An 18,112-nucleotide genomic window follows, 5' to 3' on the forward strand; every position below is an offset into this window, starting at 1 on the left:
GGAGCCACACAAGCATGGCTCAACTAATTAGGTGCCTGGACCCTGGAGAAGATGCATGTGTAAGGTGAGGTAGCCTTGCAGGGGAATAGGAGGTAGGTAGGAGGGGGCAGTGGGGTGAGAAGAGGGGGTGGGAGGAATTGGGATGTGCAGGGCTGCAGTGGCCAGAGAAAGAGGCAACTTTTCCCAACTCCAAGGCTGCAGCTGCCAGGGAGAGATGGTCCCGCTTCGCAGCCCCAGCTCGGGGGCTACCGCGGTGGGGGAGAGAGGGCACGTCCATCGCATTAGAGAGGTAAGACGACTGATATTAACATAGGAGTTGTGTGCTTTTATTTGTAGAATTTATCTATTTATTGTTTTTTTTAATGTAGCGCTTTTATCCCAAGCGCTTTACAATAGTTAGCTAACGGTACAAACACCATTTGGAAAGATCATTAAGTGATCCGCTGAGACCCTCAGCAATTTTCAAGTGGTCCGCAAAAAAAAAAGTGAGAACCACTGCTCTATGCACTTCCAAGAGCAAGTCTTTCACCCCCGTTTTGTGTCTGCCATACCTCAGGGTGCATGACTGAAGGAATTACATTCTGACTAGGACAGGCTGGGCTACTTCTGGAGGATGCAGAGCTGACCATTCATTCAGTGATTACTGGTGGTTTTGAAATCCCTTCATTAGGATGTGGAATCACCTTAAGCCAGGAGTTCCTGGGCTGTGGCCCAAAAATGGGGTGTGACACAGTCCTGGGTGGTCTGCCATGGGCAGAGCTGAGGAGAGGGTATGGGGGAGGGGTTTGCCACTCCAAACTATGTTGGCAGACTGGCAGCCAGCAATGGCCCCCGCCGAGGGCCGGAGGAGCACGGTGCCCCTGGTGGGTGGCAGAGGGTGAAGCAGAGCTGCCAGGCAGTGGGTGAGGAGACAGGGCCAAGCCTAGAAGTGGCAGCTCCCAGGATGGCTGGAGGTTTCATGGCCATTCCCACTGCCTGCTGCTGCACCCCATGAGCCGTGGCTATTTGGGGGGGGTGAGCCTGAGGCTGGAGCCCCTGGCTATCTTGGGGGGCCAAGGCTGCCAGCCTGGCAGGGAGGCACATGCAGCAGGGCTTTCCCCTGCGGAACTCACAGGTGCCCCCTAGGTTCCCCCCCTTCCCATAGAGGTGTATGGCCAAGGGGTGTCCCTGGACTGCAGTCTCACCCACTCTGAAAGCAGTGCCAACACCAGTAGCAGCATAGAAGTAAGTGCGGCATATAAATACGTAGCATGCCATCCGTATTGCTGCGCTGCTGCCGTCAGCGGCACTGCCTTCAGCGCTGGTGCCCATACAGCAGGCTCCACTCTCCGGACAAGGTGGTTAAGAGGCAAGGAGCGGGACGGGCCTGGGGTGCAAGGCCCTGGAAGGGAGCTCAGGGCAAAGGGGAGGAGAGACAGCAAGGTGCTTGGGCAATGGGGGGCAGCTAGGGATGGGCGATGGGTGGGGAGCCCAGGGAGGCAGCAGGGGGCCAGAGTGCCTATTGCAGCTACACAGGTGGGCCTCAAGGAAAAAAGTTTGGAAACCCTGCCTTAAGCAATGACCATCTTTTTTGTTGAGTAGTAGATCAAGCAAGCAATTGTGATTAGGATCTAACATTAACTAACACTAGGGTGTACTGATTGATAGAACACCCAAGGTATAAAAAAGGATTCATAGAGCACAGGAAGTAATTTCTGACCTAAATCCCTTCAATTACACTGGAGGTCTAAAACAATCCTGCTAAAGAAGTAGCCAGGTAAAGTACTTTTTATGTTCAAACGACTGAAAGTGTGTCTTTGCTATGAGCCAAATCCTGAAGTCCTTAAGTTCCCATTACAGCTGTATTATTTTCAGCTTCCTAAATCCTGGCTTGCAGCACCACATGTTTAAAATTCTTTGACACTAGGAGCTGGGATTATTTTGTATTAATGACACACTTAGCCATGCTGAATGCTGCTTAACTTCACAACCTCAATTAAGAAGTGACAGAGCTTGTGGAAAACTCTGGCAGGTAGTAGATGCTGGTGCTTTATGATTTGAAATATTTAGAATCTCTCATGACTGGGAGGTTCCTAACCAAGGGAACAAAGAATTCAAAATTTGAAATTTGCCCATTCAAAGCTGAGTGAGGTTTTTGACAGTCCTTGAGCACATGTCCTGTACTCCACATTAGTGAAAGTTTTAAAAACCTTTGTCAGTAATAATGACAATATTGAAGCTGCGTGTTGGTTTGTGTTGGCAAAGGTCAGAAATTTACACTTGAAATCAACTGTCCAACGGAGCTTTAATACGTTCAGTCATTGAGAAAATTGTATTAACCTATTTAAAACATACCATGGAATGTCTAAAGGTAACTTTATTTTTCCATAAACCATAACATTTGAGAGAGAACTTGCATCAATACTATCTTTTCTCTAAGAAAAACACTAGGAGTATTTTGCTGAATGCACATTTTCTCCTGTCCATCAACAGACTTGGTCAATATGTTACTGATCAGGATTTCCCACGGAGGCTAACTTCAGGATTCTGATTATCTACATCACGCCAGTAAGGAAACAGCATAGGTAATGTGGAAATCTTCTTTTCCAGCAGAGACCAAAGCTGAGCTGCTAAAAAATTATTTCCCACTACTGATAAATGAAGTCCATCCGATAGATAGGAAGAAAAGTCCTATGGGGGGAGGAGGGGAGTTAATTAAAATAAATCTTTAAGAAACAAAAAATATAAGATCATAACTAATTTCATAATACCATGCGATAAACTGTAGTCACAAAATGTAGTTTTTAATCAATCTCACTTCTAAGAAACTTTTCCAAGATTATGAAAGGATAGAAAGACAGGTAAATGTACTGTATTTCTTATGTCACTGATCCCCATAAGAAAATTATCAATTGATGAACTGGGGCAACCAAAATATTGAATCTACTCTATTTGTCTCAAAAGATCCACTTTGCCAAACTTGAATTACCTGCTAGGGTCAAGTTTTTCAAAAGAGCTCAAATGTGATCAAAGTAAATGATCAGACTTTCAAAAAAGTTCAGCAGATGGAAAACTGAGTTCTTGAAAATCTGCCTCTAAGTGTCAGAATAAGAGCTGCTGAGTGCACTGCACTTCTGAAAATCTGGCCTAAATTCAGCTTCTGGTGATGGTCAGCCAGTTGCACTTCAGGAAGGCTACTTATGCAAATATTCTTACAAAGTATATTGCGATGCAACTGCTGACTGCCTTTAGAAAGGAAGTTCCAGCAAAGTGGGATACCACTTATATTTAGAGCAGTCATATATTATTGTCTGATAACCAAACACAATATTCAGTTGTATTTAAACAAATCACCTTAAGTGTTTTCCTAGCCCAGCATGAAGTATTCTGGATTCATGTTTCCTCCCAAATAGGGTAAACTATAACCCATGATTTCTTGTTTTATTTTTCAAGATTGACAATTCAGTTCCTCCCCAAGCTCTGTACTAACTATTGCTTTACACAAGACACTTCAGCTTTTCACAAACTTCTTTTCTGAACCTCATACCTGATTATTCTTTTGCATAAGTGTCCACAGATCAAGAGCCTCAGTCCCACAATCTCTAGCTACTTGAACACATGCCTTGGCATATTCTCCGGTGGTAGAATTGAAGCGGTTTAATTTGTCACCTATTGAAAGTTAAGAAAATATTAAATGAACTAGAACACAGGAATTAAATCAGACTATGTCACTATCTACTGTATGTGATTTTTATTTAATGTTAAACCATTTCAAACTAAAATTTGAATCTTGTAAATTTTAAAGCAAGTGGGAGCTAAATCCGTCTCCTTAAAAGCCTTCTGTTGTAGCCTGCTGTTTTTTGAGATTAATTTGAAAACAAACTTTGGTTCAGAAGAAGTGTGGCTGGTGAGAATTAAGAGGCAGTGGCAGAACTGTGTAAGAACATAGCATAGCACCTCTGTTCTGTGTTAGGCTTGCCTTTAGCCATTGCTTTTTGTCCAACACCTATGTACATCTTATCCGCATAACTTATTTACAACCTCCAATGCTCCTATGCCCCCAGCAGATAGAAGAGAGTTAAGAGAGGTGATGTCTAATCACAAGCCTGTCCATCCGTGTTCTGGGTGATACAGGACTTCTCTTAGCCTTATTTTACAGAGGAGAAACTAAAGCAAACTACTTATCTGTCTAGGTAAAATGTTTTGAGATCCTGGGATAAGAGTAAAAAAAACCCGAGGAGTCCTTGTGGCACCTTAGAGACTAACAAATTTATTTGGGCATAAGTTTTCGTGGGCTAGAACCCACTTCATCAGATGTATGAAGTAAAAGATACAGGAGCAGGTACAAATACGTGAAAGGATGGGGGTTGCTTTATCAAGTGTTAGGTCAGTCTAACAAGATAAATCAATTAACAGACCTCAAAGTGGCAATTCTTCAACAAAAAAACTTCAAAAACAGACTTCAACGTGAAGCTGCAGAACTGGAATTAATTTGTAAACTAGATGCCATCAGATTAGGCCTGAATAAAGACTGGGAGTGGTTGGGTCACTACAAAACCTAAACTTAATTTCCCCAATACTAATTTCTCCCTACTGTTACTCACACCTTCTTGTCAACTGTCTGTAAAGGGCCACTCTCTTACCACTTCAAAAGTTATTTCTCCTCCCTTGGTATCCTGCTGTTAATTGATTTATCTCATTAGACCGATCTAACACTTGGTAAAGCAATCCATGTCCTTTCATGTATTTATACCTGCTCCTGTATTTTTTACTTCATACATCTGATGAAGTGGGTTCTAGCCCACGAAAGTTTATGCCCAAATAAATTTGTTAGCCTCTAAGGTGCCACAAGGACTCCTTGGTTTATTTTATTTTTTTGCTGATACAGACTAATACGGCTACCACTGAAACCTGGGATAAGAGTATATATAAAGTGCAAATTTATTAGAAATCAGTTGCCCCATGTCAGATGCAATTGTACAGAAACTGATGCTCCATGTGCCTTGAGCACCAATTAACCTATAGTCGAGCTCCTGTTTCAATGCAATGAAACTTCCCTCTAACAATCTAACCCCCAATTGCCCCCTGCATTTCAAGTGACCACCTCCAAGATGTTACCCCTTCCACTTAACAATCTGAATCAGTGAAATCTATCAGTTTAATGTGTGCCATGTCAATTTTTTATCATTCTAGTTTTTTAACCAAAATGTCATGCAGTACTACGTCAAATGCCTTTCAGGTGTCTAAGTATATTATGTCATCACTATTACCTTTATCAACCAAACTATAATCTAATACCAAGTTAGTCTGACAGGATCTATTCTCCATAAACCCATTTGCATTAATTACATTACCCTCCTTTAATTCTTTATTGACTCCTATATCTGTTGCTCCACTATTTTGCTTGGTATCAATGTCAGGCTGACAGGCCTAAAATTACTTGGGTCATTCTATTTATTCTTTTTAAAAACTGGCACAACATTAGCTTTCTTCCCGTCTTCTGAAACTTCCCCATTGCTCCAAGACTTATTGAAAATCAATATTACTGGTCCACAACATTATTGGTCCTTAACTTGCATCCAAGAATTTTAAAAGAGCCAGCTATCTGGCCCTGCTAATTTAAAACTGTCTAACTTTAGTGGATTCTAACATCTTCTAGAGACACTAGTGGACTGGAAAAAGTGTTATCACCCTATATGAGACTATATCATCTGTTTTTTTTCCCAAATACAGAACAAATATTTATTGAACACTTCTGTCTTTTTTGCATTATGATGGATAATTCTACCATTTCCATCAAGGAATGGACTAATAACATTGTCAGGATTATTTTTGAAGTGCAAATACCTTGACACTGCACAGGCTGTCCAAACACATATGAGCACATGGGGGCAGCCGTTCAGCTGGTGCAAACTGTAAAAGCTGATGTCAGTGAAGCTATGACAATTGACACCAGCTGAGGTCAGGAAGGCTCCCCACTAGGAACTAGGCAGGGTTACGTCTCCATTGTAAGAGTGACTTGAACAGTACAGGGAGAAGCTGATGAGGCATTAAACTTTTTTTTTTTGTTTTTTCCTCAGACAGAGACACATTTTCTTGATCTCAGAACTGTACTTTTCAGAAATAAAGCATGAGGTGGGATATTGCTGCTTAACCTGATAAATGAGGAATATGTTGTAACAGCAAGAAAATGATCCCAGGTGTACCGTGCTGCATTGCTACCCACTTTGGATGCTGCTTTGCAAAGGGTGTTAAGGCACAGCATGGTCAGACTACACCATCTATAATGTAATAATACAGGAGCCCAGAGCGTAAATATTATCCAGTCAACATCTTTTATATAAATAAAAAATGTTCTGAGACAAACCCTAAGTTTTTAAAGTGCAGCTTTTTCTACCAATTACATTAATGAATAGCCCAATGAAAACTGCAGTTTTAAAAGAATGTTATTAATTAGCTATCGGCTTGTCCACATGGATATTCCACAGATGTTTAGCAGACCTACCAGCAGCCTCTTTCCATTGGCTCAGAGAATAAATGTGCAGTTTGGCACAAATACCGAGCAAATCCTTTGTCAGTCTGGAGGTCAGCAACTTGGACACCCACACTGACAACCTTTCTACTTGTTTTTAATCCCCGAACTGGGAGAATTCCTTTTACCTTTGGCAATGCACTCTTTTTCCCAAGCTGGTTCATAGAGAGGGGGTGGTGTTATCAAAATAATTTTGTCCTCAGTAATATCTATGGACTTCAGATATTGTATCATGCTTTTTAAATTATCAGCATATTCCTTCAGTGGAATGTGTTGGTCGGAATTCACATCTGTTTAGGGAAGAAACAATTGTTCATATAAAACCAAGATGCCCATTGTAAATTATACACAATACTTATTTACTTACACAGCATACAAATGTGGATACTTTGCTTCTTTTCAATATAAAGTTCTACATGATTCATGAATTCATCAGATGTGGTGGGAAAATGATATACAACAAAATCCAAGGTATAAGAGCCAGACAGAGGAAAAACTGCAAGTACTGTAAATAATTTCCTATCCACTTAAAATATCTGAAGAGAAGGTGACTTGAACAGTACAGGGAGAAGCTGATAAGGCATTAAACTTTTTTTTGTTTTTTCCTCAGACAGAGACACATTTTCTTGATCTCAGAACTGTACTTTTCAGAAATAAAGCATGAGGTGGGATATTGCTGCTTAACGTGATAAATGAGGAATATGTTGTAAAGAAAATGATCCAAGGTCACTAACAGATTAATTAATTCTTTTTTTTTTGTATACTTCCCTAATAGAAAATCAAATGATTACAAAGATTTAGCAGATTTATCTTCTTAGGGCTTGTCTACATGGTGCAGCAATGCACACAACAAGATGTGATTTGTAAAGTGGACAAATGTATTACACACCAATTTGTCCCTGTAGACCCTGTTGGTGTGCACTAAAAGTTCCCTAGTGTGTTTTAACATAATACTGTATAGTCCAATTAGTGCACAACACATTAGTGTGCTTTAGAAATCACATTCCCATAGCATGCATTTCTGCTCCATATAGACAAGCCCTGAGTGTAGCCTGAAAAAACAACGGATTTTTCAATATTAACAGAAAAAGACATCACAAAATATGTCCAAAAACATTTAAAACAAAAATTTCAAGTCATACACACAGTGCCAATTCAGTACAAGTAAACAAGAAATGTTGAGAAGTTTAGGACTGAGATTAACCACGCCCTATAAGTGTCATCATGGAACAATGGGTTACAAAATAAAGTAAGCAAACACACTAAAATTAGAGAGAAAACAGACGAATGCTATGTGCGGATAGAATACAATAGTCCACAATAATTTATTGCTGCAAAAAGTTCATGGACCCTACAGAGGGCTGGTCCCAACTGTTGACTTTATAATTATCCTCAGAATATTTATATTTGTTAGTATACATACCTTTAACAGAGGCTGAAAGGCATTCCGTTGTCTTTTCTCACATTCTGACTACAATTTCCATCAGCCAGTGGATTACAAGGCTATTTCCAAAGGCACAAATGGGAGTTAGGCACCTAACTCCAACTGAAAGTCCCAAGGGAGTTAGACACTTAGAGCCATTTGTGCCTTTTTGAAAATTTCCTCCATAGTCTCACACATGAATATTTGGCCAGAGAAAGAGCAACAAAAACCAAAAGTACACATGAGATTTAAATGATTAACGGTACAGTAATGTAGTACACTCATTTTAAAAAAAAAAACTGATAGAGCAGGACCAGGAGAAATGTTAACCCTTTTGTGTCCCACTCTGGTAATCTCTGACATATTACACTTTTTAAAACTTGTTTTAACAGAACAATTGAGAGAGAAAAAATGAAAATTAACCTGCCTTTTAAAGTACTGTCATTAGCGCCAAAGAAGATGGTAATTGCGATAGTATTTTCAACATTAGAACTTTTGCTGATCAATCTGGGAAGAACTATGTTAGCCCATCTGGTATTGTAACCTGACAGTCCTCGATTTAAAACATCACATTTTCTGAAAGAAACGCATACAACAAGAAGAAAATCCCCCTTACAGAGCAAAATTTTAGAAATTTCAAAACATTCCATCTGGATACCTGCCTTAAGGCTCTCTACCCCTCTAAAATCAACTAGATTACACAGTAGACAAGTGGGATAATTAAATATATATGTAGTGTTTGTATAAAGTATATGTGTAGAGTTTGTCTAAATATATAGGTGCCAATCCTGCAATCTGATTCACATGGCCACAAAGATCCATATGCATGGCTCTGACTGCAGAATCAGAGAGTATTTACTCAACCTTTGCAATAGCCTTTAATAAGGATTTACAGATATTGAAAGAAAAAGTACTGAGGCATTCCATATGATCCTTTTACAATTCCAAATATAAGTAAGTAAATGCTGATTTTAAAAAAAAACTAAAACAATTTACTACAGAAAAGCTGCTTGGCCTTCTTTCATCCTAAACATTACATTTAAAATACAAACTTCGACAAGTCTCACCTGACCAATTTCTGAGCAAGCAACACTCCCCAACCATTGTCCTGAAAGGAAAACTAAATGAAAGGGACACAGTTTAGATATTAACTAAAACATATCTAGGATTACAATTTAGCATGTCACTCTACTTCCTGCATTTTTTATTGTCCTTTCTCCTCACCCACCAAATTTAACGGCCCTTTATTTTTATGTGGCCTCTCTTATCTTCTGAAAGGTAGGCCATTAATGTGTCCCTGAGGCTGCTGTTGGCCCTGCCCAATCCCCACACATTTTGTTACCGCATTAGGGAACAGTACAGGAGAAGTGCACATCGCACTGTCCTTCCACAGTCAAAACTATCACTAATTTCAGGCTGTGGGCCAAAGAACTGTGTAGGATCAAGCCATACATAAGTAAATCAACTAGGTGTGTAACAAGTGACTGATTGATGCCAAGGACTTTTTCTGATCGTTTCTAAATGTGGACCTGTAGCTTTAATTTCAGTTTGCAGAGCAGCTCGTATAAATGAACTATGCATCTGTTACCTCATACTTCAGGGGTGGCAGACCTAAGCAGGAGCCAAAATTTACCAATGTACATTGCCAAAGAGCCACGGTAATATGTAATGATTATATATGTGTGTGTATGTTTATATATATAAGTTGATAATGCATATTTATTATACATTTATAATGTATAGTTAATGATAACTTAATCTTTTACTTAGAGGGACTTCTGGCAATCTTTGCTTTCAACAATTCCCTTGAAGTTGGTTTGTGTTCAGTTGTGCTCACACATAACAATTCTCTTAAGTGGCTGTCTGTCAAAATGGATTGGTGCTTGGATTTCACATGTTTGAGTGTTGAGAAAACAGGCTCACAAAGATAGGTCAAGGCAAACATTGAGATTAATTTTAAGGCTGCACTTCTGATGTTGCGGTATTTATCCTTTGGTACAGATTTCCAGAAAGTAAGGGTCCCCTCTGTCTTCTGAACAGATTTTAATCTCTCATCTTCCAAAAGTTCTATTATTTCCATCTGGGATGTTGCTTCGTTAGTGACTAAAGGGGGGTTCAGACAATTGGCTTCAGCACTAAAAGGTTCAGTCAGAAATCTGATTTGAGGTCTTTTCTGCTGCAAATCTTGGAATCTTTCCTCAAAACTGTCCTTAATCTATATATCTAGTTGTGCTCCGTTTTAGGGGTTCTGCTGCATTCTCTTTTGATCTGGTTTGATGTTGTGACGTTGAGGGAAAGTGTGTCAGTTCTCCCTCAAGTGTTTGTCTGTGAAACAACTGCAGTACTGTACTGGTTCCAGGAGTTCGAAAAAATGGGAAATAACTTTACCTCTCAAGAGCCATCGAACTGTGCAGTGAAATGGGAAATTGGCAGGGGAGTCGTCTTCATCCAGTTCTTCAATTAGATTTTGAATCTGTCTGTGATTGAGTGCATTTGAGAGAATGAAATTCACAATGTGCAAGACAGGTTTCATGATGTGATCAAATTTGAGATTTTTAGATACCAATTGCTCCTGATGAATAATAAAGTGATATGTCCAAAATTCGGGAAAGCTCTTGTCAATCTTACAGAGCCCTACTAATCCATTCACAGATCCCCACATGGATGGAGACCCATCTGTTGCAATGGCAGTGAGCTTCTGTAAAGGCAAATGGCTTTTCACAACTACCAACATCAACTACCAACCTCCTTTAGATCTCATCCATGAGTTCTGTCCTTTAGTGACATCATATCGAGGAGTTCTTCCCTTACAACACAGTCGTCAGACACAGTGCGGACAAATACCGATAACTGAGGTTTATCCTGTGTATGGAACGACTCATTGAGAGTGATAATCAAATACTCACACTGCTGAAGTTGCAAGTGCAGTTGCGATTTGATGTCACTGTTCAGGTTGGAGATTCTGCGTTCTATTGTGTGGCGTGAAAGCTGCAGGCCAGAAATTTTCTTCTGTAGATTCTCGTTCTCTGGTGACAGGATTGAAATCACATCAGTGAGGCAAGTTTTTACAACCTCGCCTTCAGAGTAGGGCTTTTTCGCCCAGGCTATGTGCCAGGCCACATAATAGGAGGCTAACATTACAGTCTGCGATTGGTTGGCAAATCTGGTGCAGAACTGGGCTTCTACATCTGTTTGTTTTTTCAAAGTTTTCAGTTTTAAAGTGCGGTGTTCAGCACCTTGTGGGACTTCTTGATCCATATGTGCATGGCTCGAAGCAAAATGATGCTGCAAGTTTGAAGATTTGAACTGAGAGATACATGTCTGGCAAAGAAGACACATGGCCTTACCATTATGTTCAACAAAAAAGTATTTATTCTCCCACTCCTCTTGGAAGCATCGATTTTCATCAGTGTATTTTCTTTTCTGTTTGCACTTGCCTTCCATTGTTAGATGGTGTAAGAAAAATTTTGATTAAAAATTTCCACACCAGCTAGTCACTGTGTGCTTTATTCAAGGAGACACTTGTGCCAGCCAGGGGGTGCTGGACCCCTGGCTCTGTCCCAGGCCCCGCCCCCTCACTCTACCCCTTTCCCCAGTCCCCGCCCCCCACTCCACCGCTTTCCCCAGTCCCCACCTCCACCCCACCTCTTCAGGTGCTGGGGGAGGGCGGGGTGAGGCTGCAAACCATATCCTCTCTCATCCCCTTCCAGCGCCGCCTCAATGCTGTGAAACAACTGCTCGAAGTGGGCAGGAGACATGGGGGAGAGAGGAGGAGATTGCGGGGTTGCGGGCGGGCAGGAAGGAGGCACTGGGGGGAGAGGGGGGACTAATAGGGCTGCCAGTGTGTGCTGAGCATCCACCATTTTCCCCCCGAGTCAGCTCCTAGCAGGAGCCGCATATTATCTTCTGAAGACTCGCATGTGGCTCTGGAGCCACAGGTTGGCCACCCCTGCTCATAATTAAAGAGACACTCGCAACTGTTAAAGAATCTTTTAAAAATACAGTTAACTGCTCCCAAACCTCTATACCTTTTATTAATGACTTCTTAGATGATTAAAACCAAAAGAATCACCTTTAGTTTTTATTATTTGTCATTTGTTTACTTTTTACCGCTCAATTTGACAAGTGTTCACTGGCATTTCCGTTTATGGCCTTTCACTTTGATTCTCACATCATAGTTTGCCTTTCAAAATTTGCATGGAAATAAACAACAAACTTTAAATTTAAAAAAATGAAAACATCTCTTTGCATTAGGCTGTAAAATCCTTGTATATATTAATCTAATTTTAATTAGCTTTAATTTACAGCCAAACAGTAATTACCAGCTGATAACACAGGCAAATTGGACACAAGTAGACAATCATTACTAATTAGGATAGTGATTCATTCATTATCAGTTTGAGTACACAGTAGGTTGTTACATGTATGTTCGGTTCAGCTTATATGTAAGGAGCCAGGTTGCCACTTATGCCTTTATTGATCAGGCAGTTAGGTCAATTAGAATGTATTGTTTTGTGGCTCTCTTTCTGGTCCCAATCATATTTTTCCTGACTGCGATATTGTCAGTTAACTACTTCCAGCATGTGAACTTACAGAATTGCTGCAAGGCGGGACTAAATCCACTCATAATGTACCACCATGCATGCAGATTCTAAAATGCTTTCTCTAATGAACAGAAACTCAATGGGTAGGTAAGGATCAGGAACTGAATTCTGACCTCAGATAAATGTACCCTCACCCTGTGTGAGGGTAGAAAGCAGCTCTGATTTCCTGTTTTCCCTGTTAGAACCTAGCTCTCGATATTGGTTTTAACTATGAAGCAGTGCTCATAACAGAATCCTGGATGGAAAGTTATATAATTGAAGACTGAACCAGAAATAAACACTGAGGACACACACCATCAATGGCCACATCTACTGCAGCCCCAACATGTGAACTATAGTGATTCTTACGGTAAAACAGAATTCTCCCTGCACATTCTACCAGCAGTTAAAATACTTTGCCCACGGCCCCCTAGAGGGCCATGTTCAGGGAGCCATAACTACAACTGTTCAGTAGCCAGGCTGATTTGTGATCAGAACATAACTCCCTCTCAATTACATATGTATAAATTTTTTTCTTTTAAAGTAAAAAATAACCTTAACCAATGGCAGGTGTTCAATCTAACACACAGCCCAGGCCAATGCTTCACTGAAAATTCCGACCCGAATGAAAACATATTTGCCTCGCACCTGGGTGAGAAGCAATTCTAATCTGACAAACCACTGACAGTAGCTACCAGTGATGCTGTGGATAAAATTACAGTTTTACATTGGCGCTACAAGTGCTTAGTCTTGTGGTTAATATAGACAGAAGCCAAAAGGCAAATAATTTGCTTGGTCTAGTCTATAGTGGTATTCAGTAATGCTGTATTTGCTAGTTAAGGCCAACAGCGATACAGAGAGCTTGTAGCCTCTGAAAATGCTACCAGGCAGCATGGACATGGGCACGAGCACATTGGTTAAAGACTACATACTCAAGGCCAGGGGTGGCCAACCTGAGCCTGAGAAGGAACCAGAATTTACCAATGTACATTGCCGAAGAGCCACAGTAATACGTCAGCAGCCCCCTATCAGCTTCCTCCAACCCACCGGCAGCCCTCCCCACACCTCCTGATCAGCTGTTTTGCGGTGTGCAGGAGACTCGGGCGGGGGCATGTGGGGTCCAAGGAAACCTGGAGGGTTAGCAGGGCACCTGGCACTGGCAGGAGCGAGCAAGCTGGCCCCAGCCTGCCCTGCCTCTTGCTCCCCCTCACCCACCCCTTTCCCCAAGCCCCTCTTTCCATCTCTGCTGTGCCCCCTCTCTGCACCCAGGCCACCCCTTCCCCCAAGCCCCTGCCCTGCCTCATTCCAGCTTCTGCCTCCCCCCTGCAATGATGCCAGGAGTCAGCCGGGTGGGATGGGCTGCTCGCTGGTGCCAGCCCCGCCCACAGGCCGCCCTGGACCCCACATCCCCCTAAAGCACAGCCACCCCCCCCCGAAATCGTGGGGTGGTTGCCTGGTATGTCTGATGGCTGGGCTGGCTCTGCTGGACCCATTCTGGGCACCAACAAAAATAATACAAACCTGGCACCCATGGAGCCAGTAGGTGTATGGGGGCCAGGGTCATATTGTGTGTGTGGGGCCATCTATGGGACACGAATATGAGGTGTATGGGCCATTAGATGTGTGTGTGTGGGGGGGTGTATGGGACATGGACAAGAGGTGCACAGGTCCACTGGGTGGGTGGGGGGGTTGTATGGGACACGGGGCACCAGGTGTATGGGGCCATTGCGTGCGTGGGAGGGTGTATCGGGCCATTGTGGGGGCGTGTGTGGGGGGGGGGGCGGTGTGGCCAAGGATGTGTAAAGGCGCGTACGGATTACAGGACACGGCGATGGGGCCACGGGCACAGGCTCCCTTGGGGCTGCGGCTGGTCAGTGCCACGGGGAACCCCACAGCGGAGCGGGCCCGGCAGCCTCCGAGCTCCGCCCTGCGCCAGGCCCGGCCCCCTCGCCCGGCGTGGCGGGAACGGGCGGGGGAGGCCGCCAGCCCCGGTACCTCGGTGATGGAGTCCCCGAAGAGCACGATGCGGGGCCAGGACACCAGCGGGCTGCGCAGCGCCATCCCCGCCGCCGACGCCTCGCCCCGGCCACAGGCGGGAGCCCGCCGGACTTCCGCCCCCGGGCCCGCCCTCCGCTGCGTCCCGCCGGCCCCTCACCGCCCTCCCAGGGCCGCGCCCGTCCCGCCCCAACCGCCCGCCTTGGCGGCACCCGTTCCTCTCACGGGGGGGACCCGCCCCCCAAGGGGCAGCCGCTGTGGCGCGCAGCTAGGCCCGGGCCCCAGCCCCCCAGGTGAGCCCAGGCATCGCCCCTGCCTCCCCCTCCCAGGGCTGGGTGCAGTGCCAGGGATTCCTGCTGCCAGCCGCCCCTTGCCCCGTGCTTGGCGTTTGCGCCCACAGGGGAAACAATGCTCATGAGCCCGTTTCACGGCCTATTGCGCTGCCGATGGCTTCCCAGGCAAAGATGCTCTTTCTACCTGCGACAGGGTTGGGGGGGGGGGTGGATTAGAAACCCTTCAGGGACGAGTTTGCATTACACAGACTGACAGACATGTAGGATTGGAAGGGACCTTGCACGGTCATCCAGTCTAGCCCCCTGCACTGAAGGAGTACCACGTAAACCTAGACTAGGGTGACCAGATGTCTCTGGCAGCTGTTCCTCTAACTTGGTCTTAAAAGTCCTCCAATAAGGGAGACTCCACAACCTCCCTTGGAAACCTATTGCAGAGCTTAACTACCCTTATAGTTAGCAAGTTTTTCCTAATAGCCCACCTAAATCTCTGTTCCTGTAAGTTAAGCCCCTTACTTCTTGTCCTACCTTCTGTAAGCATGGAGAACAAATGATCACTGGCCTCTTTATAACAGCCTTTATTTAACATGCTTGAAGACACAGTGGTCCAGATGTGACCTCACCAGTGCTGCGTAGTGCAGGACAGTTACCTGCAGAATCTTACATACAACAATCCTGTTAATGCACTCACCGCACATGGTATTAGCCTTTTTTGCAACTTCAGCATATTGTTGACTCATGTTCAATTTGTGATCCACTATAACCCCCCTCATCCTTTTCAACAGTACTGCTGCTTAGCCGGTTAGTCTCCATTTTTTAATGTGCATTTGTTTTTTCCCCCCTAAATGTAGTACTTTGCACTTGTCTTTATTGAATTTCATCTTGTTGAATTCAGAGCGATTCTCTAATTTGTCAAAGTCTTTTGAATTCTAATCCTGTCCTGCAACATGCTTTCAACCCTTTCCAGCTTGGTGTCCTCTGCCACTTTTATAAGTGTATTCACCACCCCATTATCAAAGTCATTAGTGAAAATATTGAACAGGACTTTGGGCATGCAGCCCAATTCTGATAGCAAAAATACACACATTAACACATTTTTGAATAGCAGTTACATTGAGGCCATGCAGCCGCCCTGTGCCTCCTTATGCGTCCGTGCAAAGGCTCAGCCATGACCCTGCTTCAGTTCCTTATTAGTACCCATACCAGCAACATTGAATCTCGTCCCTGTAGAATCAGCTATCTTTCTCTTAGCTGTAAACTCATCTTTTATAAACAGTTTGAGATATACTTCTTTGCTTTTACCCTTTTATCTTTGATTAATTCTGTAATTTGGCTGTTTCAGAAAAAAACCAGGAGATTCTCCACCCTGCACATCAGAGTGCGGCACCAGCCACCATTGCAGACTCTAAATCTTAAAGGTTTAAGCCCTGCGCAAGCTGTGATGGACTCATCCTCCAGCTGATAGCCTTCGCAGATACCTTTTCCTGCTGGGGGAGAACCACATCCCTGATGAGTGCTTGTGCAAATCCTTCTTGTTGAGGGCTCACAAATTTAGGGATGCACAGCTGAAACAACACGTACTCACCTATACAGAAGAGGTTCTTCATATTCAGATTCGAAGGCCTGAAGGGACAATTGTGATCATCTACTTTGATGTCCTGTATTATACAGGTTATAGAATGACCTCAGAATTTGCCAGATTCGTACAGTGACTCAAACTCAGGCAAAGTATCACTTAACCTTTCCCTGCCTACCACTAAAAATAACCTATTTAATGCAATGAGTTGGTAGGAAGTTGCTTAGTTACATCCCCAGACCATTTTGGATCTCAGCTGTTTATTTTTATTTAAAGTCCTTTGCTATGGGAGAGGAAATACAGCCTCTCTTCTCGGGAAATCCTAAGGGAGTCTTAGACATGACCACAATTTGCAGGAAATGTTACTGCTTGAAGATTGAGAAATGTTTTTCCAATGCGGCAGAAGCAACTGTGCTAAGCACCAGGAAGCATTCCATGAACCAGTTTGAAAACCAATATTCTGAAATACTTAAATGATTAAATACAAAAGGACAATTTCAGATACTTTAGACCATTTTAATTTCTTTTGGTCATGAAAACAGCATTCTACTCAGAGATGATTCTCCTCTTTTCAACTGAATAAACTGTGATTTCCTCTTGAAGTTTTTATGAAACAAACCAGCATGACAAACTCTTGTATTTGCTGCTTAAGATAGAAGTGTTATTCATACAGTCAACACAGCTCTTGGGAATAATTAACTTTTTCCTCACTTTGCAGTAGCCAAACAATATTAACACTGTCACAGAGGCTATATTAAAAAAAATTCTCTATGACTTTAATACTACAGTGATGAGCACCATAGAAAAATTATAGATAGTAAAAGAGAGTGTAAAAATAGATTAGAGGCTATTTCCCACCAGATTATAAACATTTAATGCAAAACAGATGTTGTATCTGAAATCCTTGACAGTATCATTTTAAAAACAAGAACATTTCACAGAGAGGTTTTCTTTTTTGAAAAAAAATGCTAACTGCATTTATCAGTATTTCTTTATGAATAGTTTTTTATCCTTACATAATTGGTTGGGGACAACCAATTATTTTGAGAGAGAGATGCTAACACATAAATGTTCTTCGTTGATATTACTACTGAGAATTATCTGATGCCACTTTAACCGACTCTGGGGAAAAAAAAAGAAGCACATTTCTTGTGAATGATGCAAAGATACCTTTATATTCTTCTGTTAGGAACCCCACACTTTCCCTGAACATTTTTTAGTGTGATTTAAAAATGCAGACTTAAAAATCACATTTCTATAGAAATTTTGTTCCCCCACTTTAGGCCTCCAGTCCCACAACTCACTATGTGTAGCTGCCACTCTGCAACTACAGTTATATTGACTTGAATGGGGCTTTGTGCCGGCACACTGGTGTGCCTACATGCAGTGAACTGCAGAACTGGGCCAATATTAACACCTGAGACTATTGTAATGGATGGTGATAGGCTAAAATGATCTCTCTCATAGTTTATTTTGTGTATTTGACAGCCTCTTCCTTATGGTCAGTTTCGTTGCTTCCACCATGTAGTCTTCTAGGCTTTAATTCTGCTAAGAACTTAAGCATGGACTTAACCCACTTATCTTCCCTCAGACTCAAGTGCTTTACTGAATTGGGGCCTAAAAGCCTGACTTGTAGAAGTTCCAGGTAACCACACAACTCCAGCTGAAATCAACAGGGGCTGTGGATGCTCAACACTTAGTTATCCTTGGTTTGTGTGGAATCTATTGTGATTT

General features: G+C 42.8%; 1 protein-coding gene across 1 annotated transcript; it reads right to left on the reverse strand.

Moving 5' to 3' along the window:
• Positions 1-2,338: 2,338 nt before the first annotated feature.
• IAH1 (isoamyl acetate hydrolyzing esterase 1 (putative)) lies at positions 2,339-14,665 on the reverse strand. The gene is made up of 6 exons (XM_084623132.1): positions 14,513-14,665; positions 9,002-9,054; positions 8,362-8,510; positions 6,640-6,801; positions 3,527-3,648; positions 2,339-2,670 (listed from the first exon to the last, which is right to left on the reverse strand). Exons 1-6 carry the CDS (start codon positions 14,576-14,578, stop codon positions 2,494-2,496), a joined length of 729 nt encoding a protein of 242 aa, XP_084479258.1. The 5' UTR covers positions 14,579-14,665; the 3' UTR covers positions 2,339-2,493.
• Between the last annotated feature and the right edge of the window lie 3,447 nt (positions 14,666-18,112).

The sequence above is a fragment of the Lepidochelys olivacea genome, assembly GCF_965140295.1.
Source record: "Lepidochelys olivacea isolate rLepOli2 genome assembly, chromosome: 3".
NCBI classification, from domain to species: Eukaryota; Metazoa; Chordata; order Testudines; family Cheloniidae; genus Lepidochelys; species Lepidochelys olivacea.

Excerpts from the sequence above, each read along its gene's own strand:
- IAH1 (XM_084623132.1), bottom strand. The coding sequence starts at position 14,578 with ATGGCGCTGCGCAGCCCGCTGGTGTCCTGGCCCCGCATCGTGCTCTTC. Across the intron at positions 6,802-8,361 it reads TAATGACAGTACTTTAAAAG|ATGTGAATTCCGACCAACAC; the intron begins GCAGGTTAATTT and ends TTCCCTAAACAG. Across the intron at positions 2,671-3,526 it reads TTATGCAAAAGAATAATCAG|GACTTTTCTTCCTATCTATC; the intron begins GTATGAGGTTCA and ends CTCCCCCCATAG.